The sequence below is a fragment of the Brassica rapa genome, chromosome A06 (genome assembly GCF_000309985.2).
Source record: "Brassica rapa cultivar Chiifu-401-42 chromosome A06, CAAS_Brap_v3.01, whole genome shotgun sequence".
In the NCBI taxonomy this organism is placed as follows: domain Eukaryota; kingdom Viridiplantae; phylum Streptophyta; class Magnoliopsida; order Brassicales; family Brassicaceae; genus Brassica; species Brassica rapa.
In genome coordinates, this window is record NC_024800.2 from 28,102,522 (window position 1) to 28,129,865 (window position 27,344).

The 27,344-nt window shown below is 33.6% G+C and overlaps 6 protein-coding genes across 8 annotated transcripts; 4 read left to right on the forward strand and 2 right to left on the reverse strand.

Annotated features, from left to right (window-relative positions):
• The first annotated feature begins 2,717 nt into the window (after positions 1–2,717).
• LOC103827882 (galactan beta-1,4-galactosyltransferase GALS2) lies at positions 2,718–5,465 on the forward strand. The gene is made up of 2 exons (XM_009103438.3): positions 2,718–4,275; positions 4,890–5,465. Exons 1-2 carry the CDS (start codon positions 3,023–3,025, stop codon positions 5,233–5,235), a joined length of 1,599 nt encoding a protein of 532 aa, XP_009101686.1. The 5' UTR covers positions 2,718–3,022; the 3' UTR covers positions 5,236–5,465.
• Positions 5,466–7,472: 2,007 nt separating this feature from the next.
• Positions 7,473–8,808, reverse strand: LOC103827884 (uncharacterized protein DDB_G0271670). The gene has a single exon (XM_033272408.1). It carries the CDS (start codon positions 8,659–8,661, stop codon positions 7,585–7,587), a length of 1,077 nt encoding a protein of 358 aa, XP_033128299.1. The 5' UTR covers positions 8,662–8,808; the 3' UTR covers positions 7,473–7,584.
• A 250-nt stretch (positions 8,809–9,058) lies between these two features.
• LOC103827883 (ycf3-interacting protein 1, chloroplastic) lies at positions 9,059–11,476 on the reverse strand. Its single transcript, XM_009103439.3, has 6 exons — positions 11,048–11,476; positions 10,821–10,865; positions 10,618–10,731; positions 10,042–10,122; positions 9,386–9,556; positions 9,059–9,243 (listed from the first exon to the last, which is right to left on the reverse strand). The coding sequence occupies exons 1-6, from the start codon at positions 11,348–11,350 to the stop codon at positions 9,154–9,156; spliced, it is 804 nt and encodes a 267-aa protein (XP_009101687.1). The 5' UTR covers positions 11,351–11,476; the 3' UTR covers positions 9,059–9,153.
• LOC103827885 (DNA replication licensing factor MCM6) lies at positions 11,477–15,974 on the forward strand. 2 transcript variants are annotated; one of them, XM_009103441.3, is made up of 18 exons: positions 11,477–11,798; positions 11,863–12,015; positions 12,090–12,215; positions 12,396–12,558; positions 12,641–12,834; positions 12,921–13,116; positions 13,200–13,277; positions 13,416–13,645; positions 13,727–13,841; positions 13,974–14,048; positions 14,139–14,279; positions 14,398–14,601; positions 14,676–14,837; positions 14,917–14,972; positions 15,051–15,193; positions 15,269–15,382; positions 15,468–15,598; positions 15,689–15,974. In XM_009103441.3, exons 1-18 carry the CDS (start codon positions 11,722–11,724, stop codon positions 15,809–15,811), a joined length of 2,481 nt encoding a protein of 826 aa, XP_009101689.1. In that variant the 5' UTR covers positions 11,477–11,721; the 3' UTR covers positions 15,812–15,974. The 2 variants fall into 2 exon arrangements, with proteins under 2 accessions (XP_009101689.1, XP_009101691.1); XM_009103443.3 differs by having other exon boundaries at positions 15,272–15,382.
• A 258-nt stretch (positions 15,975–16,232) lies between these two features.
• On the forward strand, positions 16,233–22,065 carry LOC103827886 (flavonoid 3'-monooxygenase CYP75B137). Its single transcript, XM_009103444.3, has 2 exons — positions 16,233–20,786; positions 21,190–22,065. The coding sequence occupies exons 1-2, from the start codon at positions 19,851–19,853 to the stop codon at positions 21,343–21,345; spliced, it is 1,092 nt and encodes a 363-aa protein (XP_009101692.2). The 5' UTR covers positions 16,233–19,850; the 3' UTR covers positions 21,346–22,065.
• Positions 22,066–23,014: 949 nt separating this feature from the next.
• LOC103827887 (plasma membrane-associated cation-binding protein 1) lies at positions 23,015–27,097 on the forward strand. 2 transcript variants are annotated; one of them, XM_009103445.2, is made up of 5 exons: positions 23,015–25,332; positions 25,747–25,886; positions 25,989–26,078; positions 26,177–26,261; positions 26,411–27,097. In XM_009103445.2, the coding sequence occupies exons 2-5, from the start codon at positions 25,770–25,772 to the stop codon at positions 26,920–26,922; spliced, it is 804 nt and encodes a 267-aa protein (XP_009101693.1). In that variant the 5' UTR covers positions 23,015–25,332; positions 25,747–25,769; the 3' UTR covers positions 26,923–27,097. The 2 variants fall into 2 exon arrangements, with proteins under 2 accessions (XP_009101693.1, XP_033128315.1); XM_033272424.1 differs by having other exon boundaries at positions 23,015–25,886.
• Positions 27,098–27,344: the final 247 nt, after the last annotated feature.

Sequence of the window (27,344 nt, forward strand, 5' to 3'; positions counted from 1 at the left end):
CAATAATTTTTGTTGATAGATGAGTATTCTATTAAATTTTTTTGATCAATAGTTGTATTTTTTAAATATAATTTTCACAAATTCTATTTTAGGAAAGTTTTCATTTTTTCATAGAAATATTGTAGATTTAGGGTTGTGATTTAGAAATTAGGATAACAATAATTTTTATTGATAGATGAGTATTTTTTTAAGATTTTTTATCAATAGGTTGTATATTTTAGATAAAATTCTAAAAATATTTATTTTAGGAAAGTTTTCATTTTTTGTAGATTATTGTAGATTTGGGGTTGTGATTTAGAAATTAGGATAACAATAATTTTTGTTGATAGATGATTATTCTTTTAGATTTTTTGATCTATAGTTGTATTTTTAAAATATAATTCTCAAAAATTCTATTTTAGGAAAGTTTTCATTTTATATAGAAATATTGTAGATTTGGGTTGTGGTTTAGAAATTAGGATACCAATAATTTTTGTTGATAGATGAGTATTTTTTAAAATTTTTTTATCAATAGGTTTTATATTTTAGATAAAATTCTAAAAAATTCTATTTTAGGAAAGTTTTCAGTTTTTTATAGAAAAATTGTAGATTTGGGGTTGTGATTTAGAAATTAGGATAACAATAATTTTTGTTGAAAGATGAGTATTGTTTTAGATTTTTTTATCAATAGGTTATATTTTTAAAATAAAATTCTCAAGAATTCTATTTTATGAAAGTTATCATTTTTTATAGAAATATTGTAGATTTGTGGTTGTGATTTAGAAATTAGGATAACAATAAATTTTGTTGATAGTTGAATATTATTTAGTATTTTTTACTTTATCTATTTATGCAATTCATTCAGTTCATCTTTATGCGTTGCTTAATTATGTATGAGTAGTTACCTTGTTAGATTTAGGGTTTATTAAGATTTTGATGAATTTTTGAAACATAGAAATGCTAGGGTGATTTAATTGGATCCTTCACAGAATTGATCTAATTGCTTGTATTCTAAAGTAGCTAATTAGAATCATGAACTTAGGATAACTAACAACTGCGAAATTAGGTTCAATTCCTAAAACTAATTCTGATTAGCTAGGTTGTTAGGCGCATGCGAGAGCTGGTTTAATTACTTAGTGAACATATCGATCTGAGTGTTAATGCTTGCCTAAAGAATTATCGATCGACATTATGTAGTGTTGATCGAAACTTATTCCTTATTCACACGCGAGAGCTGTAATATAGGATTTTGACATCTGATTAGACTCGCAGTGAGAACTAGACTGTTAGCATATATATATCTCATAATTCTGATTGTCTGAAACTCTAAGTCTAGTGTATTTCTCATATCAAATTACAACCAATATTTATTGCTTTATTTAGTGCTTTTAATATTCTAGCATATCTTAATCTTAATTCATATCAATGATTCATGTTTTAGAGTTTTCACACTTATTATGAAAACACGTAAAAATTTTGATAATAAATGTATTACTTTCCGTATTTAGCTATTTCTTATAATTTTTAACTAATAAAAATTCAGTAAACATAATTAATGTTTTTGAAGTTTACAATTTGACATTCTTACATACATTGATAATGTAAAATATTGATCTTTTGGAAACAAAATATTTTTTCTAAAACATAGATCATTTAGAAACGGAGTGAGTATTATTGTTATTTGTAATATTTAAAGATTTGTTTATTTACAAAATTGATTAAGCGAGAGAAGGATAATCAGTCAGAATTTATATAAATTCTCAAATTAATTTGTTATTAACTTTCGCTAACCATTTTACAAACGGCGATGATAAATATTTCACAAGGCTATAAGTCTAAATCAGAGAAACTAGAGGTTTCATTTTGTAAATAGCGTAAAATAAAGTAAACCGGTATGCATGAGAAAAACATAAAATAACAAATCTTTGAAGAAAAAGCTAATCCCTTTAATCCTCACATCCAACTCATTTTGGCTGCTAATAGTTTTACTTTTAATTCTTTCCATTACCACATAACTTGCTGTTTGGCACCTGTACAATTTTAAAATATATTTAAGATTTCTGAAAGTTCCTAAAAAAAAAAAAACAAAAAAACAATAATGACATATATACATAAGTACAAAATACATTATTTTTGAGTTCTTGTCCCAAAAAAAATTCTCAAAAATCAAATTGACCAAAATATTTTATTAAAAAAAACAAAGATCCTTTATACCCTATATATATAAATATAAATAAAAAAATAATAATTATGTTTACAAATTCGAAAATTTTAAAAAATTTATTTTTCAAATTCAAAAATGCTTTTTGAAAATATTTTTTATTTTTTAATTTTTGACATTTTAAAGACCCCTATGGATATAGTTATATATTTATTTTTAATGAAATATTTTGGTCATTTTGGTCCTTGAAAACTATATTTGTGACAAAAGAAAATTTTAAGGTGTACGATAGAAAATATCTCTATATAATTAGTAATGAAAATTAACAAAGTAAATAAGGCAAACATGATAAGTAAGCGGTTTTTTTTTACAAAGTATGTGATTCACAAAGTAAAATAAATAATAGTATAATTTAATAAAGAAAAAATTTCGAGGATAACCATTTTTAAGTTTTTGTCGAAGAAAATGATCAAAATAAATTTTATTAAAGGGTATTTTTACCCTTATGGTTAACTAATCTAAACTTAAAGTTTAGAGTTAAGGAGTGGGTTTTTGGAGATAGAGTTTCAAATTATTAAAAGTAAAAATTAGAATTAAAATTTTCAAAATAAAAAAAAGGTTTGATGCCAAAAAATAAAATAAAAGTAAACTATTTTGGTCATTTTATTTCTTGAGTGTTATTTTTGTGATAAATACTTAAAAAGACTATCTGACAAAATTGCCCATTTATAAACAGAGACATTAATTTATCATTCTCTTTTCACTTGTCCTTCTAATTTCTTGTACTTCTCTTTCTCTCTGTGCTCTGTCGCTTTACTTTCTCAATAAGTTCCGATTCGTCTTCTTCTTCATCTTCATCAGTAGAGAGAACAACCCTCGAAAATGGCGAAAGAGAAAGACCAAAACACTAAGGATAATAAAAACCTTCTAATTTGTTTCTTATGGAACTTCTCCGCCGAGCTCAAGCTCATTTTAATGGCGTTACTCGTTCTCTGCACTTTAGCTACTCTTCTTCCTTTCATACCTTCTTCCTTCTCCATCTCCGCTTCCGAACTCAGATTCTGCATCTCACGCATCGCCGCTCCAGACGCCGTTAATTCCACTTCACTCGCCGTCGTAACCGACCCGGGATTAGAAAACGGCGTCATTAAACGGCCGTTAACAGACAAGGCCGTAGTGAATAACGGTGATACAAAACGGCTGTTTTCTGGCAACACGGTAGTGGATAACGGCGATGTTAAACCGAAGTCGGTGTTGAATAACGGCGTTACCAAACGGTCGTTTACTGGCTACGGCTGGGCGGCTTACAACTTCGTGTTAATGAGCGCGTACAGAGGCGGCGTCAACAGTTTCGCCGTTATCGGCTTATCGTCGAAGCCACTTCACGTCTACGCGCATCCGTCTTACCGTTGCGAGTGGGTCCCACTTAACCAATCTGAGAACCGGGTGTTAACCGACGGCAGTATAATCTTAACCGATTGGGGATACGGTCGAGTTTACACAACCGTCGTCGTGAACTGCACTTTCCCGGCGACTGTAAACTCCAAAAACTCCGGCGGGACTCTTCTCCTGCACGCCACCACCGGAGACGCAGATCGGAACGTCACCGATTCGATTCCGGTCCTCACAGAGTCCCCAAACGCCGTCGATTTCGATCTCTACGACACCAACCGCCGCCGCGAAAAATACGATTACCTCTACTGCGGCTCGTCTCTCTACGGGAACCTAAGCCCGCAGCGAGTGAGGGAATGGATCGCTTACCACGCGAGATTCTTCGGAGAGAAATCTCATTTCGTTCTTCACGACGCCGGAGGGGTTCAAGAGGAAGTGCTTGAGGTTTTACGGCCATGGATTGAGCTAGGGAGAGTGACGTTGCACGATATCAGAGATCAAGAACGGTTCGATGGATACTATCACAATCAGTTCATGGTGGTGAATGATTGTTTGCACAGATACAGATTCGATGCCAAGTGGATCTTCTTCTTCGATGTTGATGAGTTTATCGGTATCCCGCCGAACAATACAATCTCGTCGGTGATGGAAACTCTAGAGGAATATTCTCAGTTCACTATTGAACAGATGCCTATGAGTAGTCAGCTATGTTTCTCCGGCGACGGTGCGGCGAGAACTTACAGGTAAACTATTATTGGGAATGTTTTTTTTTAAACCGGAATTGAAAAGTCTTGGTCTTGATTGGTTTAAGCGTTTGGAATCAATCACTAATTTGGTTAAACTGTTAAAGTAGCATCTGATTCTGTTAATGTGTTTCCTGTGAAAAGAGTTCTTTTTTGTTGCACGCTTTTTTCAGTGGTTCGAATAGTGGTCCATGTGGGTAAGAGTTGTCTTCAATGATTCTTGTAGCTTTCAGATTTCCAAAACTAACTTGAGATTTGCTAGGATTTGATTGATAAGTGTAGGCCAGCAAGTTCAATTCAAACGGGTAGTTTGATTCGAATAATTCTGGTTTTGGTTAGTTCCATTTGTGTAAATTTTTAGTGAATTCTACTGAATATAATTTAGTTCGGTTTTAAGTTTTTTATTGGATTATTTAAAAAAAAATAAAAATAGTTGGGTAAAAGGTACAAGTAATTTTGGCTAAATTTGGTTCAAAATTTAAATATATTATTGGTTTTGGTTTAGTATAAATATATGCTTTGGTTAGTATTTTCCATTCTTTGTGATTTTTCTATTTAAAAAAAAAATGGATTGTAGTTTTTGGATGATTGATATTGTAGTTGTGTGTTGTCAGGAAATGGGGATTTGAGAAACTGGCGTACAGAGATGTGAAGAAAGTCCCACGACGGGATAGGAAATACGCGGTTCAACCGCGTCACGTGTTTGCGACGGGAGTTCACATGTCGCAGAATGTACAAGGGAAGACATACCACGGAACTGGAAGTTTAATCCGCTATTTTCACTACCACGGTTCAATCTCGCAGCGTCGTGAACCTTGCCGTCATCTTTTTAACGGGACACGCATCATGTTTGATAACAATCCTTACGTTCTTGATACCACGATGCGTGATGTTGGCCTTGCAGTTAAGACGTTTGAGATCAGGACGATTGGAGATCGGCTGATTAGGACACGGCAATGAAAACAAAAAAATGGAGTAAATTAGCAGTAATGGTTTTCACTTTTGTATTGTAACGTAAATCTTTAAAGGTATTTTTAGGCGAATGGTTTTCAATGGAGTTTTTACTCTCTTTTTTGTAGTATTCTTTTCTTGTATTATAAAATGGGGTTCATAGAATCATACAGCTCAGAGTCACTTGGTATATAAGCATCTCTGTTATGGGATTAATAATATTTTTGGTTATTTGTATTTGGAAAAGTAGTCTCTTTAATTATAAGTATTTGTGAAAGTAGTTGTGGTCTTCGATGGATCTTTGTCGTGTTAATTAACCAAAAGTTTCCACTTTTTCTTCCTTAGAACTGAGTGAGAAAAAAGCATTATAAATTCCATTCGACTTTTAAAAAATTCAAAATGTCACTAATTAAGTTAAAGTTATATTCTCATTTATCAAAATACACACTTTACTTACTTTACCATTTTTATTTAATTGTTTATTACTCAAAAAATTGGAAACACGTACAACTGTTACTGTGAGGCCCACGGAGAACTTCCTTCCAAGTTTCGTGGTTGATAATTGTCGTAAAGGCTGGAAAGTCTCTCACTGCCAAATGCTCAACAATCATACAAATTATTTCCAATCAACAAATCTCCTAACAACGACAACAATTATTCATTCTGTCATTTCATCTCAATTAACATCAAAGTTAACTACATAACAACAAAGGTAGAAACAATATTGCAAATAAAATTTGTAAAAAACATAAACAAGGGAATGTGCACCGACGGTTCCGCATTAAATGTAATTGAAACGAGACATGTAAAAACAAATTGTTTTAGCACATTCACGAACCCTACCATCTTCTCTATTAAAAGAGAAGTACCATTTTTATCTACCATAAAAAAGTCATACTAGTTTTATTAGGTCCATTTCATTAATACATTTATTTAATTATTTACATTAATCTATTAAATATATAAAGATAATAATAATAAATCAATTTTAACTGTAAATTTAAATTTTATTTTTAGTTATAGCAAAATGTTGAGAAAAAATCTGAAAAAATCTTTCTAAAAATTTAAAATATTTTATTTAAATTAATACAATTGATTAATTTCGTAATTAATAATATATACTATTGTACATTACTTTAAATAATATTTTTTTACAAAACAAAATAAAATAAAAGTGTACGCTATTTTTCAAATTTTATAATTATATTATATATATTCTTTATTAAAAGAAATACCATAAAAATCATACTAGGTTTATTTCATCAATTACATCAATTTGATTATTTTAATTAATCTATTTAATATATAACATTTTTAAAAAAATCTTATAAAATATATAGATATTAATAAATAAATTTTAACTGTAAATTTAAATTTTATTTTTACTTATAACAAAATATGTTGGAAAAAATCTAACAAAATCTTAATAAAAATTTAAAATATTTTTGAATTAATGCAGCGATTGATTTCATAATTAATAATATAGTATTATTATAATCTATTTACTTATAAAATCCCACAATATACTAAAATAAATAACATATAAAATATAAATTATGCTAAGAAAATGTTAGTTCTATAGTATAACTAAATAAAATTTTAAAATGTATCGTATTCGGTTTGTAAAAATTAGAAAAAACTGAAGGAGATTCTCAATTTGGTTATTTCATACTATGAATTTATTTTACCAAACTCGAAAATATATTAATATATTAATAATAAAGTAAAATGTATAAAATAAATCATTATACATTAATAATATCGAATAATAAACATAATCAATAACATTATAGATTTACACAATATATAACACTAAAATGTAAATTATATCTTTGAAAGTTTTGCGATGGTATATGTTATATATTTATAAAATGAAAATCTACCCGCACGGATGTGCGGGTGATAAATCTAGTTCCCACATTAATATCCATTCACAAATTACTAATTTATTATTTTAAATGACTTAAATTATGCCATAATGTTCCAACTCGGAAGTACACACACATTCAAGAGAGGTAGCCGAAACTAGATGATCTCTGCATCTGTTATATTCTCCGCGAATCTACTACAGTTTCCATTTATATCAATAAACTTTGTTCAAAAATGGTCTCCTCCATGAATTTTTTGTTTGGAGGACTGTTTCCTCCCTGATTCATTATCCAGAATATGATAATGCAACCACGCGATCTCAACGAGTTTTTATAAATTTGACATTAAAATACTGACACAAATCGCTCAATTCTAAATTTAAAAAGGATATTGATTTCTAGGGAAATTGTTAGCAAAGAAAAAAACATTTTAACAAAGACATCCGTATATTACATCTTATATATTGAAAGTTAAAACTCGAATTATCACTCAAACTGCTTGAGCTTCCAAGAAAGCATTGAGATTCTTGCTGGCTTCTAGCAACCGTGGTGAGATCGCCGGTGACGTTGGGTAAGAAACAGGCGACGTCGTGGAGAATCGAACCTGGCGAAGGGAAGACTCCATCGATCTTCTGTTTTTCGAACCAGACATCTTTAAAACCCCTTTGATCTCTTTCTCAACAGGTTCCTTGTCGAACACGAAAGCCGCTGAAACTGGATCGTCGTGATCGTTTTTACCGGAACCGCTTTTGATTAGCTCGGACGGTAAGTCGAATAAGTGACCACCTCCTTCGTCCCCTCCAGATTCCGAAGCGTATGAGTTGCAGTCGAATTTCTCCATTGAAGCTCGAGCTGAGATCACTGTAGTGGTCGTCGTGGTTTCTCTAACAGAGACGGTTCTTGAAACGGTAACGGACGATGATGACGACGTGGTGGTAGTGGTGGTTCGGGTGAAGGAAGAAGAAGAAGAATCGTCTCTTCTTGATGATCTGACCGGTTTAGCTTTACCAAAACCGGGGAGGTATAAACACAGAGCGTTGCATTTGAACCCGTCTTCTAACGTATTGTTATTGTTAATGCTCTTGTTCGATTCGGTTTTGACGAAGAAAGAGTTTCGAAGAGAGAGTCTCTTGCTCGTAGATCCACAAGATTTGCTTCTCTTCAATGAAGCCGACGAAGACGAGTCTTGTTCCTTGCCTTTGAGCGCACGCATCAGACCAGAACGTTGTTTAGGAGAATTTGTGGTTGAGTTTGGGAGGCTACGGCTCACAAACTTAGTCCGCACTGGCTGCAAAGGAAGAGGCATTGGCGCATCTAAGTCTCTAGGAGGTGACATGGCCGGTAACAGCATCATATCGAAGCTATCGTTCCTTCTTAAGGACGGTGACATAGACAAAGACTTGACTACTGACTTGGGGTCCATCGATATCTCTCTCTCGGAATGCCTCATACTCGTTTGCTTGACCAGAATTTTCTTCTTCGGCTCGTCTCTGCCTAGAACTTGCCAATCCTCGTGAATGCTCCCGTCTCTAAAGCTTATCGTTGGCATAAGAACTGCAGCAGCCATTGTCTTTTTTTCGGTCTGAAAATGTCTAACTAGTAAGATGAGAAATGGCAAAGGCTACGTCTTAAGGCTAAAGAGATAATGGGTACTTATATACACTGAGTAAGCATGGACTGCACGTTCGGTGGCTAACACTTGGTCATGATTTGCACGTCCAGCTTTTCTTCTTACCTGCGTATTAATCTCAGCCAAAGGCTATTGACTTTATTATAAAACACATAAACGAATAAAAAAGCTAAAATTTTATAGCATTTTCACATGAGACTATGCCCAAGATTGAGACAGGATCTGACAAAGATAGATATGCCCGCACGAACCAGACTTATTATAATATTACCAGAAGATTTGGAATATTACCCGAAGTTGTGCATACCACAAGCTGTTGATTAGGGAAGAAGACGATTAAATAATTGAAATTTATTTCATTATATTATGTTACAAAACATCCATGATGGGTCATTGGTGTATGTGAAAAAACGTAAAAGGTTTGGGAATCTACTGAAGGGAATTGTAAAACAAGATTAATACAACCGATATACCGATGATAACTGGAAAAGACGAGACTAAGTACAACGCTCCATAACCCTGCAGCAGAATAAGAACAAAGGCAAGAGAAAAGTATCAATCAGATCCCAAGGTTTTGAATAGGAAAACACTTCAAATGTTGGAAGACAGAGTACAGATTTAAAGGTAAAACCACAACTCTGTGAAAGTTTTGAGAACAAACCATGGCTTTCTTGGCTACTCCAGTGTCATCATCATCGACATCGGCTTCTTCAATTGCAGCAGCTGAATCCCACTCTAGGTTGAGTCTCTTGGCTGCCTCTTTTGGATCTATTCCGGTGTCTGTGGATTTCGCATACAGTGATTTTGTTCGCTGCTTCTTTGAAACCTCAACCTTTTCAAATCCACAAGATAAGGGTTACTATAAAAGGCTTTGAAACAAAGTTGTGCGAAACTAACTAACTAAATGTATATCAGCGGTCACCAGAGAGTTACACACACAAAGATACTCTTCCATCATATTTTAGGAACGATGTAGGAATCAACACCATCAAATAAAACAAAGATTTGAAAGGTTTTGTACCGATATGACATTTCCCCTTGGGGTTATATCAGTTAATACAATAGGCTTTATGTGTTTCTTAAAAGGCTACCTCCATGCCTAGTCAATTCCTTATGTAAGAAATATCGATAAATTAAATGCACCAAGTGTGTATGCTACCATGGATGTCTCATGAACTTTACTCTATAAATGTTTATAAGCTTATGTCAGTTGTTGCATAATGGATTTGGATTGCCTCATGAGAAACGGTTGTCGTTTCCTCTACCAATGGGCCCATACAGACAAAACAATTGTTGTAGGATTAAAAGAAGAGGTACCTCTAAATTTGGCCAACGGACCATTTCCTCGTACAGCATCTGGAGAGTGAGACGATCTTTAGGGATCTTCCCTTCGTTTACCTGTGAGAAGACAGAAAGACATTACTTAAGGATCATCATATACTTAAGCGAAAAGTAACTATTTCCCCAACCCCTTGATACTAAACAAAGCAAACTGCTTAACATGGTCATGTGAAGCGACAGCTTGATACCATAACGAGTAACAGAATCATGTTACAAGCACATATACAGCTTGAGACAATTTTGCATACTAAAAGTCTAAACCTTGGAGTTAGACAGACCAGCATAATGTCCCATTCCCATTTAACCAAGAAATGTAACAGATCAACGATAAATGCAACTCAAGAAAGGTAACCGTACTAAGCTACAGATGCATTTGTATAAATTAATTAACAAAAAAATCACACTCCAGATAGCCAAGCGAGTGATTCACAACTGTATATACTCCTAGAACTGAGCCATATATGAGTTGAGTTCCTTTCTTCTCTATGCGGAAAACTAGCATATCATCGCCTCACAATTCACTCTAAGTAGTGTGACTAAATGAAAGTTTACCAGTTCCAAGGCTTCAGCTAAGTCTTCCCTACTAGGGGCATCATCCTCTTCTATTCCGAGAAGTCTCCTTTTTTCCAATTCCCTTGGGTCCTCAATCATTATGGTCAACTTGACCTAATATGATTTGAAGTTTCACAGACTTATTACTATCCCATCCTTTGTCTCCTCGAAAATAATAATAATAATACAGACACAGAACTTACCTCATTGAACATCATGTCTCTGTTCCTCCTGAGTAGCTCCAACACCTAACCAAAACAAAAAAAAAACGTTTTTATTTCATCAAATACTAATTACATGTCTTTATAACGAATCACGAAAAGTCAAGAACGTAAGGAACGTAGTCCCTAGACAAACCATGAGCTTATCTAATTCTTCAGAACACTTATCTATAAATTTCAGTAAATTAAGAAAAATGGGAATAACAAACCCGTTTGATCTCATTGACGTATTTAAGATCTTGAGGATCTACTTCTCCTTCGTCTTCATCGTCTCTATCTTCTTTCTCCTTCTCTTGTTGCTCCAATGTTAACGGAACCGGAACTCGAATCTCCACCGCGTCTCCTTTCTCCTGCTGAGCTACCAAACTTCCCAACCTCCCACTCTTCCTCTGTCCACTACTCCTACGGAATACAACCGGAGACGGCAAGCAAACACCGTGATAACTCCGTTGGCCCGAAGAAACAGAGTACTGTAACGGTAACTGAAATATCTGCGTCGCAGCCGCCACCATTTTTCCTCTTCTATATCTTTTAAACACCAAAAATAAAAAAAAATCCTCTTACAATTCACAGATTCTGCATCTCTCTGGAGATTGAAGAAGACGACGATTGCCCTATGCCACTTGGATAATACTCCATCACTTAAAAAAAGATATATTAAAAATCAAAGCCTGTAATATTATTATATGGCCCAGTATGAGGCCCATTAGCAAGACCCATCGTACGCTATGGATTTGGCGGGAAAATGATAGAGAGGCCCAGTTAATTTCCCGCCACAACAGCACTCAGCAATGTTCTTTACCCCCTCGTAGTGAGAAACTGGGAAGGACACATTCACTCTCTGTTCAAACGAAAATTAGGGTTTAAGTTTTCCGATTTGAAAATGGAGGCGTTTGGTGGATTTGTAATGGACGAGCAAGCGATTCAAGTGGAGAACGTCTTCTTAGAGTTCCTCAAGAGGTTTGTGGTTTGTTCCGTATCGCTCTAATTCGATTGTAAATTAACGTTTGGTGTTTGTCCTCAGTTTCCGATTAGATGCGAACAAGCCGGAGCTGTACTACGAGGCGGAGATTGAGGCAATCCGAGGCGGAGAATCGACAATGATGTACATCGATTTCTCACATGTCATGGGTTTCAACGACGCTCTTCAGAGAGCAATAGCTGACGAGTACCTCAGGTTTTGTGCTTTTCTTTCTAATTTTAAACAAACCCTAGATTTGTTAATTTGGGGTGGTTGATAATTTGGTGTAGGTTTGAGCCGTATGTGAGGAATGCTTGTAAGAGGTTTGTGATTGAAATGAATCCTTCTTTCGTTTCTGATGAGACTCCCAACAAAGATATCAATGTTTCTTTCTACAACCTCCCTTTCACCAAGAGGTAATGAATATGTCTTTCCTTCCTTCCCTCATAAAAGTCATGACCTTTATCTTGTTTGATACATTTTTCGTGTTTGTGATGATGAATTGAATGCCTTTCTGTCTTAAAAAACTTGAGAGTAGCTGTTCGTTTCTCTCTCTAGCCATGAACTATATGCTTAATATCAACATTCCATTCCAGGTTGAGGGAGCTAACGACTTCAGAAATTGGGAAGCTTGTGTCGGTGACTGGTGTGGTTACTCGAACTAGCGAAGTCAGACCTGAGCTTCTTTATGGAACCTTCAAGTGCTTAGATTGTGGCAGCGTTATTAAGAACGTTGAGCAACAGTTTAAGTACACACAGGTACTTAAACGATTGCTTCTTTTTTAAGACGCTCTTAGCTTTGAAATTCCTTGTTTAACTTTTTTTTTTGTCATTGACGCAGCCTACGATCTGTGTGAGCCCAACTTGTTTGAACAGAGCAAGATGGGCACTGCTTAGACAAGAGAGCAAGTTTGCGGATTGGCAAAGAGTTAGGATGCAGGAGACTTCTAAAGAGATACCTGCAGGTTCCTTGCCACGCTCTTTGGATGTCATTCTGCGTCATGAGATTGTTGAACAGGCCAGAGCCGGTGACACGTGAGTTTCCCTCTTTCGCTAGTTTATGTCCCCATCTTTTAGTTGCATTCGTTTTGAATCCTTCTTTTGGGTTTTTGTCCTCGCAGGGTTATTTTTACGGGGACGGTTGTTGTGATACCTGACATATCCGCGTTGGCAGCACCTGGCGAGAGAGCAGAATGCCGCCGTGACTCATCGCAGCAGAAAAGCTCCACTGCTGGACATGAAGGTGTCAAGGGTCTTAAGGCTCTTGGAGTTCGAGATCTTTCGTACCGGCTTGCCTTTATTGCGAACTCAGTGCAGGTTTGTCAACTAAAGTAACTTTCAAATCAAAACTCAAGGTGAGACGTGTCGACCCAATCTCAATGAATGTTTTCTTCTTTCAGATAGCTGATGGTAGCAGGAACACTGACATGAGGAACCGCCAAAATGATTCTAATGAAGATGATCAGCAGCAGTTCACGGTAAGGCTTAGACTAAATTACATATACGAATCGAGATTGTTATTATTCAGCAGTGTCCGGTTTTACTCTTTTTATGTGAACTCTCACATTGTAACTATATACACAAGTACTGAAATTGTTCTTGTTAAAACATGTTAGGGAGAAGAGCTCGATGAAATTCAGCAGATGAGGAACACTCCTGATTACTTCAATAAGTTAGTTGGAAGCATGGCACCGACAGTCTTTGGTCATCAAGACATCAAGCGTGCAGTTCTACTTATGCTACTTGGTGGTGTGCATAAGACCACTCATGAAGGCATCAACCTTAGAGGAGACATCAATGTTTGTATAGTTGGGGATCCCAGCTGTGCTAAATCCCAATTCCTCAAGTACTGATTCTCGCTGAAAAGACAAAGCGTCTTCCTATTCTTCAGAATTCTGATACCTTAGTGTTGGTTTAATATTTGCAGGTACACCGCAGGCATTGTACCAAGATCTGTGTACACATCTGGGAAGTCCTCTTCTGCAGCTGGGCTGACTGCAACTGTGGCTAAAGAACCAGAAACTGGAGAATTCTGCATTGAGGTAACTTTTGATGTGCATTTTTATAGATTGCTTGCAATGAAACTTTGATTAAACTTTGAACAATGCTAGCCTCCTTTGATACTGTGATTTCTATGTTTCAATTGTAACTGATTTCATCGTGTTCTTTCATAGGCTGGTGCTTTAATGCTTGCTGACAATGGAATTTGTTGCATTGACGAGTTTGACAAGATGGATATCAAAGATCAGGTAAATGTTCATCATTTCTTGTTACAGTACTGAGGATTGAGTTTCCTTGACTGTGGCTAATTGAGATTACTGTTACATTTGCGCACAAAGGTTGCTATTCATGAAGCCATGGAACAGCAAACGATAAGCATTACAAAAGCTGGGATTCAAGCAACCTTGAATGCTAGGACATCAATTCTTGCAGCAGCTAATCCTGTTGGTGGGCGATATGATAAATCTAAGCCACTTAAGGTGAGGTTATCCCCTTAGTTGATTTTCAGTGGATGCATGTTTTTATTTAGTTCTTTGTTTAAGAACTTTCATTGAAGTTTTTTGAATATTTCTAATTGTGGTCTGATCATGTGTTCAGTACAACGTTAACCTTCCACCTGCCATTCTCTCGAGGTTCGATCTTGTGTACGTTATGATTGATGACCCTGATGAGCTAACGGATTACCACATCGCCCATCATATCGTGCGTGTCCACCAGAAACACGAAGCAGCTCTTTCGCCTGAGTTTACTACCGTACAACTCAAGCGCTACATTGCATATGCCAAAACGTTAAAGCCAAAGGTTGTAAATTAACCCCAAAAAGCTTATGTTTTGGAGATGCTAACATCTTTTTGGTATCTTCATCTGTGTTGCAGCTAAGCCCAGAAGCAAGAAAGCTACTGGTCGAGTCTTATGTTGCTCTACGCAGAGGCGACACAACTCCTGGCACAAGAGTCGCATATCGAATGACAGTGAGGCAACTAGAGGCACTGATCAGGCTCTCAGAAGCCATTGCTAGGAGTCATTTAGAAACACTGGTGATTATATAACCTTGTCTCGTTTCTTTCATTTTTCTACAAGTCATTTATTTTGCTTTATCTGAGAACTGTTTCTCAGGTGAAACCAAGTCATGTTCTTTTAGCTGTCAGACTCTTAAAGACTTCAGTTATTAGGTAATTTTTCAAAGCCTCTTCTAGCTCTTGATTTCTCCAAAAAATCTTAATCGTAACGTATTTGTTTCTCTTATCCAGTGTTGAGTCGGGGGATATCGATCTTTCCGAGTATCAAGATGCTAACGGTGACAACATGGACAACGCAGATGACGCTGATAATCCTGCTAATGGAGATGAAGATCAACAGAATGGTTCAGCCGAGGCAGCTCCTGCTACTGCAGGTATTTAAACACCGTGTATGCTCATCATTTTACTTAACTTAAGAACCGTAACGAACAATCCTGGTGTATTATCAGCAGATAATGGAGCAGCAGCTCCAAAGCTGGTGATAAGTGAAGAAGAATATGATAGAATCACACAGGCCTTAGTGCTTCGCCTTAGACAACACGAAGAAACTGTTAAAAAAGACTGTAAGTTACATCACTCATCAGTCCTCGCAACCATTTCTTGCTCTCCTCAACGTTTAAAACAAATGAACTCTTTTTCTTCTTTTAGGTTCTGAATTGCCTGGAATGAGACAAAAGGAGCTGATTCGATGGTACATCGATCAGCAGAACGAGAAAAAGAAGTACACTTCGCAAGAGCAAGTCAAACTCGATATCAAGAAACTCAGAGCCATTATTGAGGTAAATCCAAAACAAATTTTGCAAATGAAGATTATTGTAAAATTTTATGCTTCTACTTAACACCAGAACATATATACATGTGCATTACAGAGTTTGGTATGTAAAGAAGGCCACCTTATAGTGTTATCCAATGAGCAAGAAGCAGAAGGTGAAGAACCAAGAAGAAGAGATGAGAGGATCTTGGCCGTTGCTCCCAACTATGTGATCGAGTGATGTTACGAAGTTTTGTGTTTAATCTCTAGTTCTAAGTAGAATCCTGCCTAAAACCTTGCGTTGTTATATCATTCGGACCTATTTTTATTGGATTCCTTTAGCTCAGTTTCGCTGGTGTATGCAACTTTTTTTTTTCCAAAAACCAAACGGATACAAAAGCAAACTCTTAACTAAAGATGTTATTGATCTACAAGCAAAGTGGTGAGATATTCGTTGAAGTCTCGCATAACTTATGTATAAGAACGTCCAACATGTGTCCGGAATTGAAGACTTGCATAACCGCGGGACGAAAATGTTGGTTTGACTTTTATCACTCTTTGTTTCGTGTAATAATTGAGTGCGTTTGCGATCACATCCTCACATCACATCACATCCTCCTGATTATATACATCGATCATAGTGTTGTTCGTTTGTCAAATGTTGGCAGACTCCTATCAACATCAAAGGCAAATGTTGGGTTGACTTTTTTCACTCTTTTTGTTTCATGTAATAATTTAGTGCTGGTTTTGTTTTAATTTAGCTTATGATTTATGAAAAAAATGTTGTTATATTTATATACTTGAGTAAAAATTTATTACCAATAAAATATAATATTTATGGATGTAAATATATTTAAAATACAATTTCATTTAATATTTTTAAATATAGAATTAGATTTGGAGTCTTATATATATTTTTTAAAATGTTAATTTGACATGTAAGTGTTTATTTATATATATTAAGTACTCAAAACGTTAATTTATTGTTTAATTAAAGGTTTACTGCTATATAATTCAATTATTCGATTTTAGAGTTTGCGTTTAGGAGACTTCGTAAAGAAAGTTTGCCAAGCAGTTATGCACTAACATTCTTCAGGTGTATTATTTACATACATAGTGTAAATTCAGGGTATAAGAGACTTCATATAGAAGTTTTTCAAATCGATTTTTTTATTTAACTGTGAATTGTACTTTTAATATAAACATAACCGAAATTAAACCAAAAAAGTTTCATGAAATAAGAGTTTAATTATAAGTTATGGTGTAAAAGACTTCATGTGAAGTATACTCGATTGAGTAAATCTAATTGAGATTTTTATTATTTACATAGAAAAATATACACAGTTTATCTTTAAACAGTCGTAACAAAAATCTAATGTTTTTCTTTTTAAAACTCTCTAACCTATATGTAATTTATTTAATTTGAAGACACAAAGCAATATATTAATTACTTATCTCATTGTCTCATGTTCACAATTTTATCTTATTTTTCACGTTTTTATTCTGTTATTTTCATTTTTCCGTCTTAAAAAGATAGATATAAGGATTTTAGATGTAAACCAATGGGGCTTAAATCTCTATATCATTTATTTTGTTACTAAAGCTATTAGTATCCAGCAGCTCTGTTGGTAAAGTTTCACCCCAAACCATGGAACGAAATTCAGCGTGACATTTTTTATTTATTTTTTTCTTTATAATTATATAGTTTGAACTATGGGTCCGCCACTGGCTACAGGATATATATTTTTGTATTTATGTCAGGTTTAAAGAATAACTTGATAAGATTGTTTCTTATTATACCAGTCTAAAATTTTAGTTTTTTGAAGTTTTTTCTCTCATTTGAAGCATTTTTTTATGTTTTTGAAAAATAATAGATTATAATTTATCTAATAATCGAATTTACTTAACAGCCGCCACAAAAGTTATTGTTTAATTCTTTATCGTACACACGCTACAAGTTGCACAAAAGTAAACTAGATATTTCCATATTATAAACAAACAAATGTTTTTAAAACTATATTAGAAAACGACATTCACATAATATATACGGGGCATGTCGGACCAACTTTCTTTTAATGTTTGGGAGGTTGTGGATTCGTAAGACGATATATCCCTTAAATCAACTATTTGAAATGTGATTTTCTTTTAAAAATATTTGTTTATATACATCATCACCATATTCATTTGAAAGACAAATGGTTATATAATTTAATCAAAATGATGACATATTTCTTTTTATTTATTATGACATGATTTAATCATAAAGACTTTGACTTTTGATAAAATTCTTAAACTAAGATATATAATTCTATAATCTGGCTACATACCATAAACGTAAATTATGTTTAGAATTATTATTACATTTTTAAAAATAATATAACTGTACCTAGAAAGTTTTATTAGATGAATTTATGATAAAAGTAAGTAATTTTGTATAATTATTTATTTTTTTATCCATATTCATTATAAAATATATTAACAAATAAACTATGACAATTTGATAATTTTTTTATGAAAAGTTAAATATTTAAGTCATACTTGGATCCAAAGGTATATAGATGATTAATAAAATTTTAAATCTATTGAACTTATTTGGATTTAAATGCTATACAATAATTATTGTTTGAGGATTATTGATTTATTGCCATAAACAAAATGTTACAGTTTATTGATGTAATAAATTTTAAATTTATATATTCGAAACTATAGTTTATATATATATATATAAAATAAGTTTTATTTTATTTTAATTTAACTTTACTTAATATAACTAACCAAAAATCAAATTAAATATCTTAAATCAAATGGAAAATAAATAATAAATAATTATAATTATGAATAATTATTTATGAATTTATTTTTAAATTGATAAAATGAAACCTATATTTATATTTATAGATATAATAATTTTGAAAGATCTATTTATGCGTATGGTGGAGGAAACAAACTATTTTCTTAAGAAAAGTCCTAAGCCATGAAATTTATAAAAAAAAAAAAACAGATCATCTTCAGAATCTGTATTAGGTAACACATGTAATTAAATGTTCAAAAAATACCTATAATTTATGAAAATATATCATCATATTAGGCAATACATGAATTTTAGCTAGTAGACCACAGAAAAACTGAAAAGATAAGACTCTTATGACTTCAATGGGTAACTCTTACGTGAAATAATTTGATCTTTTGGGCAGCCTAATACTTATGTGAAATAATTTGAACTTTGTTGTCTATCAAAAATCTATTAAACATAAAAAGAATTATTGAACATCCGCCACATAACTAATTGATTTATCCTTTAGCATATAGTTGAGTTTTCCCGTTTTTTTTTTAAACATAAAATAGATGCTTTAAAATAATTCTAAAATAGTGTAACACGTTACATCATATATTTCTTAAGATAGATTAAAGTCAAATTGATTACTTGTAGAATCTGGATTATCTAAGCAGTTACTTGTTAGACCATGCACAATGTTCTATTATTTAACAGCCACTTTCTTACAATTTTACAATCCATCACCATATTACATAGTCTTTATTCCACATAATCATGAACATTTATTTAATTTTTATGTTATACAATGATTTTTTTAAAAAAAATTTAACATTCTACTACCTTACTGACAAATTAAAATAAATATTTCAGTATTCAATTTCTAAAATTTAATTAGAATTTTATTTTAATATTTTTTTGTTTATTTATATAAATAACAATCTATTAGTAATTGATATCATATTATAATAAAAATTATGTATTCAACTAAAATAAACCAAATATTTAACTTATAGTATAAAAATGATGATATTAAAAACATTTTTAGAAAATGTATTTCCTACAAAAATAATTCACTTGAAACAAGTAGGAAAAATAAAAATCTAAGTTATTTAATTTAAAAAATCAATTAAAATTTAACAGTTATATATATATTTTTTCATAAAATAGAATTTTCAACTTTGATTGGTTTAAATATTTTATGTGGACTCCACTTCTATATTTTTCAACTTTTTGAACAGATTTAACTTGATTAATGAATGTTAATTTTTTTTTCCTTTTCAAACGACATCACTGCAAGTTTTCAACAGTTGAATAAATTTTTAACTATTATTATTATTATTATTAATTCACTCGTTCATCAGTCACCATCTATTTTTTTTTGGGTTTAAAGTCACCATCTAGTTATATTAAAAAATTTGAGCAAACCAGATTATATCAAGTCCTACTTCATGATAAATTACACATCAAAACGGCTCTTGTGTTCTATCCATCAACTCGATTAAAAATGGTAACCATCTCGAGTCTGTTCAAGATTCTAAGTTGCGCGGACCACGTTGACTATGCTATAATAGTGATCGCTCTATCCTCTGTTGTATGGTATATCTGGCTTTACGCCAAGTCCAAACGGCAGCCCCATCCCTTGCCTCCGGGACCTTGGGGTCTTCCAATAATCGGAAACCTACCGTTCCTCAAACCAGAGCTTCACACCTACTTCCAAGGTCTGGCTAAAGAGCACGGTCCCATTTTCAAACTCTGGCTCGGCTCCAAACTGGCGATTGTGGTTAGCTCCTCTGAGGTGGCCCGTGAGATTCTACGAACCAACGACGTCATTTTCGCGAACCACGATGTTCCTGCCGTGGCTCTGATAAACACGTACGGTGGTATTGACATAGCCTGGTCACCATATGGACCAAGGTGGCGGATGCTGAGGAAACTATGTGTTAATAAGATACTGAGCAACGTCAGGTTGGATTCATCTGTTGGCCTACGTCGCGGAGAGACCAGGAGAACAGTTAGGTATTTGGCGGATCAGGCTCGAGCAGGATCGCAGCTTAACTTGGGAGAACAAATATTCGTGATGATACTAAATGTTGTAACGCAGATGTTGTGGGGCGCTACGGTTGAAGAAGAAGAGAGAGAGATTGTTGGAGCCGAGTTCATAGAATTAGTTCAAGAGATGAATGACCTCCTGATGGTGCCCAATATATCTGACTTTTTCCCGGCATTGAACCGGTTTGATCTTCAGGGCTTAGCTAAGCGTATGCGAGGACTGGCTCAGAGGCTGGACCGGCTGTTTGACCGGGTCATTAATCAACGGCTGGGGGTGGATAAGGGAAGTGAAGGGAAGGGTGAAGATTTTCTGGAGGTCTTACTAAAAATCAAGGATGAAGAAGATGGGCAGACAAATTTGAACATGAATGATGTGAAGGCGTTGCTCATGGTACGTAAGATATTCTCTCTAATGGAGTGCTATAAGTTAATAACGCGAAGAAGATTTATTTATTTATTTTTTGCATCAAACGGCTGCCAAGAAGATTTATTAAACTTGGTTTTTTTAATTAAATATATATACATTATAAATCTTTACCAGCTTGATATATATATATATATATATATGATTACTGGAGTAATGATCTTAAACATGTCAACTAAAAATAGGATTATAAAAAAATTAAAGAATATAAATATTTTAGTTTTGGGTGTTAGAGCTTATTATTTTTTAGGGTCTGGGATTTAATTCTTAGACCTTACTAGTTAGTATATCGCTCTTACTCTTAGTATTGTTTGATATAATATTTTCTTTTAAAAAATTCATAATTCGTAACTGTCTCAACTATATATAGAACATGGTGCTCGGTGGTACAGATTCATCGTTACATGTCATAGAGTTCGCAATGGCCGAGCTAATAAACAAACCGGATATCATGAAGAGAGCTCAACAAGAACTTGACGAAGTTGTGGGAAAAGATAAAATAGTGGAGGAGTCTCACATCCCTTAACTTCCATACATTCTTGCCATTATGAAAGAAACTCTCAGGCTTCACATGGTTGCACCACTCCTTATTCCTCACCGCCCATCCCAAACCACCGTAGTGGGCGGCTTCACTATCCCTAAAGATTCAAAGGTCTTCATTAATGTGTGGGCAATCCATAGAAATCCAAATGTGTGGGAGAACCCACTTGAATTTGATCCCAACCGATTTCTTGATAAATCTTATGACTTCAACGGAAATGATTTCAACTATATTCCGTTTGGAGCTGGTCGTAGAATATGCGTGGGAATGGCGATGGGGGAGAGAATTGTTCTCTATAATATCGCTACGCTTTTGCATTCTTTTGACTGGAAACTTCCTCGAGGAGAGAGAATGGAGGTCGAGGAGAAGTTTGGGATCGCGTTGAAGCTGAAGAATCCACTTCTTACGACCCCAGTGCTAAGATTGTCCGATCCAAATCTTTATCTGTAATCTAACTGTCAGATTATGACGGAAAATTGAATTTTCTGATGCATGTTCTATGATTTAATAAAGCTGAACATGTTATAGGGCGTTCGCATGCTGGCAAAGTTTGATTTAGCAGTTAGCACTCTATTTCGTGTTCCAAGTCCTACAAATCTTCTATGTTTCTGTTTTCTTTTTACATATTGGGGTTGTGCTTAGTAAATACCCGCGTTGTTTTACTTGATTTATAAGTCATCATTATTAAGAGTTTCTCGATATTAAGAGTTTCTGCTTTCTCTCACCAACTATATTGATATTTCATTAGAGTTTCGTACGTAGAAACTGAAGAGATTCATGTGATAATCTTTCATTTGAAAAGAAAGGATTATGTTGAGATACTTGCAAGACGAACCATAAAGAAACCAATAAGAGCATTTGATGCAGGCTTAGACTAAATCTTCCATCACTTTGAAGTGATCGTAATGGATTTTGTTATATTAACTTTCATCAAAAACCAAATAACACATTTCAGCACAAGATAAGAAATAAAATGATAATTTCGTTGAAGATGTATTGGATATATGAGTAAAGAAAAGATATAATCCTTCAATTTTACATAATCGCGGTGGCTGAATACATCATCTGCCGTATATAGAACGTCTAATTAATAAGCATCCGAAATTGATGAATTAGTTTAGAATTCGACGGGAAATGTTGGTGATGTCGAAGTAATCTTCGTTGACAATTTTGTTTCTATTTCCAATCATCTTCTCAAGTTCTCTACAGGTTTCCTCTTTGGTAATTCCACGTTGGTTCATGTAATAGTTGATTGCATTTGCAGTATAACTTTAAATTTAAGAGAAATTTTATGTTTACCACTTTTATGGTATCATTTTTCATTTTTATCACCACTAAAAAGATATTTTCAAAAATACATTTTTCATTAAATGACAAACGACTCTTATACCTTTGTTATCTATATATATTAAATCATTATTTAAATAAATAATAAATAATTTTTTTTTTATGTTTTCGAATTATACTTTTTCAAACTCGGACTTTTTTATAATTTTTTTTTTTTAATTTTTTTTTCAAATTTTTTTTTGAAAATCGAAAATTATGTTTGAAACTATTTTTTAACTTTTTTTTTAATTTTTAAGTATTTATTTATATATTTATTAGAATCATAAATTTCACATTCTAAAAACTATACCCACCCCTCAACTCTGAACTCTAAGTCTAGATTAGTTAACTCTATGAATATAATTGTCTTTTACTCTTCATTAAAAGTAAGTGTAAAAATGATTAGTGTAAACATGAAAAATGGTACTATGAAAAGTGGTAATATAAATGTGGTATTTGTGGCAATTTCTCTTAAATTTATTCATCTCGTCCTGGTAAAGAACACAAGTCAATTAGATGGCTAAACATAACCACTGATTCAAGATAAATACAAAGTTTTGAAAGTGGACTGCATGATGGGTAGTAAGATCAGTCCAGTCAAATTGTTATTAATCAAGGGAACTGAAATTGTTAATTTGTTAAGAACTTTGCTTTAATTCATTTAAAATGAAAAGTTTTGTAATTAGATGGAATGGATTAAAAAATACATAGATATTTTTTAAAGAACCTGGTTCATGCGGTTTGTCTGTTATTACTAGTTTAACAATAGTCTTCGGAAACTATGTTTAACGCAAATGAGATGGTAACCTCCATTCCACAAGAGCATAGTATTAGCGAATACTAAGTCATAAGTTTGGATAATATCTGCATGGTCGATGGTTAATTGACTTTCACAACACAGTTCAGTGGTTGCGGTTGGATTGAGATGGATAGCTTTAGAAAGATTTAACTTATGGAGACCCAAAACTTAAGAACGGCGATAGACTATGTTACATTCAGAAATGGAATCACTGAATTGGATAATTGAGAGTATGCTACAATATTCGTCATGTTAGAGCTTTGGAACGGCTTGCAAGGATCTGATCGTAAAGATAAAAGAGCCTTACGCGTGACTAAGTTTTGCAACAGAACTAGTGGCGATAAAGACGTTGCAGATTTGTTTTCTAGACTTCAAGATATCTCATATCCCAAGAGCGCAAAATAGAATTTTGGACTCTTTAGCTAAGAATGCGAGATCTTTTTATAGTGAGTTTTGTTACATCAGTTGTTCTATTCCGGTTTGGTTATCCAGATCATATCAAGTTTGAAATATGTACGTACATATTCTATTCCGGTTTAGTTATCCAGATCATATCAACAATTACAAAAAAAAACTGTAATTAATCATTTATATACCATGTTTGAATTCAAAATATTTACTTTTTATATAACAAATTACAGCTGTAAAATTTTATTGTTTTTAATTCTGTAAATTTGAATTATTTGTCCTAAGTAGTCAATGAATAAACATTATCATTTGTACAATGCTAGTTGTAAAAATAGGTTTTGTCTCTTCGTTTTTATTTGATTAACCTATCTTTTGTATATATAGAAGTGTACACCATGTTGTGCTGGAGCTTTCCTGCTTAGTCCTTAGAAGTTGATGGCGGGATGTCTGTGTTCAAAAAATAATTATTTTTGCTAAATAAATAATCTGCCGTCAGTCTAATTTTATTCATGGGAGATATATATTCGTATCAATATTCATTTAATTTCTTAAATAAAGATACGAAATCTAAAACAGCCAATCCGTTGACAAAATAAGCTAAGAATACAACAAAATATGTACGTTTAGTTAAGCTAAATTAACAAAACTTAAAAATTTTAAGCAAGCTAATCCGGCCCGGATCTAGGCACAGATTAATGAAATATTGGTATTGGCTCCAAAATTTTTGAAAGTTTTTCACATGCGCATAGGTTCTTAAATTATGAAAAAAAGTTTTTACTTTATTTTTTTTTAACATGTTTCAAACCCCCAAAATCTCAGATACGCTTGTAAGACTAATTTAGCTTATAAAGTATAAACTGTAATATAAGATCAGAAGAGTTTGTGTTGTACGTTACAGACTTACAGATCACCATGGGAGGTCCCACTTTTTAAAATTGCTAGCTGTAATTGCAAAATCAGTGCCAGCCGGTAAATATATTGTAAACTATGTATGTCTTCTCTTTGAGCCTTGAACCGGTTTTGTAGTAAAACCGGAAATTCAAAATGGCAATAATACAAAATTTCGGTTCATAACTCATACAAAATACTCAATTAAACCTTGGAAGATAATAGAAGAAAAGGAATATAACAAAATAAAACCATGTGTTGATTTGAATTTCAGGTAACCGATTCCGGTTAAGCCGACCAGCCAGCCAGCAGAAATGATTCTGGCGGCAACGGAAAAAAAAAAAGAGGAGACACGTCGTTTAGATGGAAAACAAAAAAGAGGTAGACACGTTTAGATGGAAAACAAAGGGGGATTATAAGATAATTCCTTCTATAATAGGAAGATCCCCCAAGATAATTCCTTCTATAATAGGAAGAGGGCTTCTTAAAGAACAGAGAAACACAAATTAAACAGTTAGAGAATCAAGAAGAATAATAACTCGTTATCTCAAGTAAGTTTCACCATGCACAAAAATGTATACAAATTACGTTTTCATACATATAAACAAGTTCATTTTCGATTATTTAGACATGAAAAGATGCGTTTTTCTTTTCAGCACTCGTTATTACGTTTCTTTGGCATTCTCTTGAATTCTATTGAAAAGAACTAGGGAGCTAGATACGTAAACCATAGAAATGTGCTAGAACAAAGGTTAATATATGTTGGTATAACCTATATTATGTATATTTATATGCGTATAAATGTATAAATTGCAAAAGTTTAGTTATGTATTTGAATGATCAGATAGTCTCGTCTCGTCCTTATTCGGTTAGGTTAGATGTTAAGATCTTTTGTTTCCATTATGTTCATCTAAACGATAAATATAGAAAAGTTTCTACTTTCTAATAAATTTTTTTGGTTGCAGAATTATAAAATACACAAAAAGATATGGGTTACTGGAAATCGAGGGTTGTTCCAACAATGAAGAAATTATTCGAGAGAATCCCAACAAAGAAGGCTCTAGTTGTTGAGGCTAGCAAGTCCTTAACCTTCGATGATTCTAAGGTATTCACATATATAAATTATAACGACATGATATATGTGTGTGTGATTATTTATAATCTTTTCGAAAAAAACTCTTAAAATATCCATGTATTTAATTAATAGGAAGCAATCAACAAGGAGATCGAGGAGAAAAGGACAGAACTGGAACCCAAGGTCGTGGAAATCTACGAAGCAACGTCTGCTGAACTAAAGGTGCTTATTCAATAATTTTCCTTCTAATTTCTCTTATAAATTTACAGTAAACAGTAATTATTGTTAATTTTTCTTGGATTATAATGTCTATACATTAGGCTTTGGTGAAGGAGCCTAAGGAGGATGGTTTAATGAAACATTCTGCCGAGGTGCACAAATTCCTCGAGGCGCTTGTCGAAATTGGTACGACGTCTAATTCGCTAAACATCATGATTTCCACGGTTGAACTATATAATGAATACAGATGATATTAGATACATTGTATATTGCAAAGGTTATTGTATAATATAGAAAGTGAGTTAATAATCTTTTTATATGACTTATCAACTCAGGGTTCCCTGGTTCAAAGGCTGCATGTGAAGTTTCATCTACCAGCTCCGGACCAGTAACGTTCATATTTGAGAAAGTATGTTTGTTTCTCCCGGCCGAGAAGTCACGGGAGGTGGATATTGTGGAGGAAGTCGTGAAAACTGAAGAACCGGCCAAAGAAGAGGAAGTTATAAGCGGCGATAAAGAGAGAGAAATAGTTGAAGAGAAGAAAGAAGAGGTTCAACCGGCACCGGTTCCTGCCCCAGCGGCTGCGGAGGTGAAGAAGACAGCCGTGGAAGAGGAGAAAAAGGCGGCTGCGGAAGATAAGAAGCCAGTGGAGGAGGTGAAAAAAGAAGTTGTTGCTGCAGCGCCAGTGGCTGAAACTCCATCGACCAAGGCCCCAGAAACTCTGGTGGTTGAAACTCCGGCCAAGACTCCTGAAGCTCCGGCCAAGGCTCCTGAAGCTCCGGCTAAGGCTCCTGAAGCTCCAGCGAAGGCTCCAGAAACGCCGGCGGCTGAGCCAAAAAAAGCTTGATTTTTTTTCATAATACATTTCTTTAAGAAAATATTGATCGTCTTTCCTTGACTTGAATACTCTAATATTGATTGTCTGTGTGGATAATTTATTTTGTTTGTTTAAATTATTTGCTATCCATGTGAATTTTCTATACATTAATTTGCTTGCTTGAATTACATATTTTGTGATCCGATCCAATATCTTTTAACCTCTATTTTATTCATATTGAAATTCAGTTCGAAACTATAACTCTTAAATCTTAAACTCTGAACATGTGTTAAAAGGAATCGAGTTTAATTAGTCCAACAACACGACGTCACCAACTAACCAAAATAAAATATTCGATCGAGAATTTAATTAAACCATACTACAAAATTACTAATTCAACAAATCCAAATTTGAAATGTCAGCCATATCACTGGAATGAATTAACATAGTTA

Excerpts from the sequence above, each read along its gene's own strand:
- LOC103827882 (XM_009103438.3), top strand. The coding sequence starts at position 3,023 with ATGGCGAAAGAGAAAGACCAAAACACTAAGGATAATAAAAACCTTCTA. Across the intron at positions 4,276-4,889 it reads GGTGCGGCGAGAACTTACAG|GAAATGGGGATTTGAGAAAC; the intron begins GTAAACTATTAT and ends GTGTGTTGTCAG.
- LOC103827884 (XM_033272408.1), bottom strand. The coding sequence starts at position 8,661 with ATGGCTGCTGCAGTTCTTATGCCAACGATAAGCTTTAGAGACGGGAGC.
- LOC103827883 (XM_009103439.3), bottom strand. The coding sequence starts at position 11,350 with ATGGTGGCGGCTGCGACGCAGATATTTCAGTTACCGTTACAGTACTCT. Across the intron at positions 10,866-11,047 it reads ACGTCAATGAGATCAAACGG|GTGTTGGAGCTACTCAGGAG; the intron begins GTTTGTTATTCC and ends TGTTTTGGTTAG. Across the intron at positions 9,244-9,385 it reads GAGTAGCCAAGAAAGCCATG|GGTTATGGAGCGTTGTACTT; the intron begins GTTTGTTCTCAA and ends ATTCTGCTGCAG.
- LOC103827885 (XM_009103441.3), top strand. The coding sequence starts at position 11,722 with ATGGAGGCGTTTGGTGGATTTGTAATGGACGAGCAAGCGATTCAAGTG. Across the intron at positions 12,835-12,920 it reads CAGGCCAGAGCCGGTGACAC|GGTTATTTTTACGGGGACGG; the intron begins GTGAGTTTCCCT and ends TTGTCCTCGCAG. Across the intron at positions 13,646-13,726 it reads GCTAAATCCCAATTCCTCAA|GTACACCGCAGGCATTGTAC; the intron begins GTACTGATTCTC and ends TAATATTTGCAG.
- LOC103827886 (XM_009103444.3), top strand. The coding sequence starts at position 19,851 with ATGGTAACCATCTCGAGTCTGTTCAAGATTCTAAGTTGCGCGGACCAC. Across the intron at positions 20,787-21,189 it reads ATGTGAAGGCGTTGCTCATG|AACATGGTGCTCGGTGGTAC; the intron begins GTACGTAAGATA and ends AACTATATATAG.
- LOC103827887 (XM_033272424.1), top strand. The coding sequence starts at position 25,770 with ATGGGTTACTGGAAATCGAGGGTTGTTCCAACAATGAAGAAATTATTC. Across the intron at positions 25,887-25,988 it reads TAACCTTCGATGATTCTAAG|GAAGCAATCAACAAGGAGAT; the intron begins GTATTCACATAT and ends TTTAATTAATAG. Across the intron at positions 26,262-26,410 it reads CGAGGCGCTTGTCGAAATTG|GGTTCCCTGGTTCAAAGGCT; the intron begins GTACGACGTCTA and ends TTATCAACTCAG.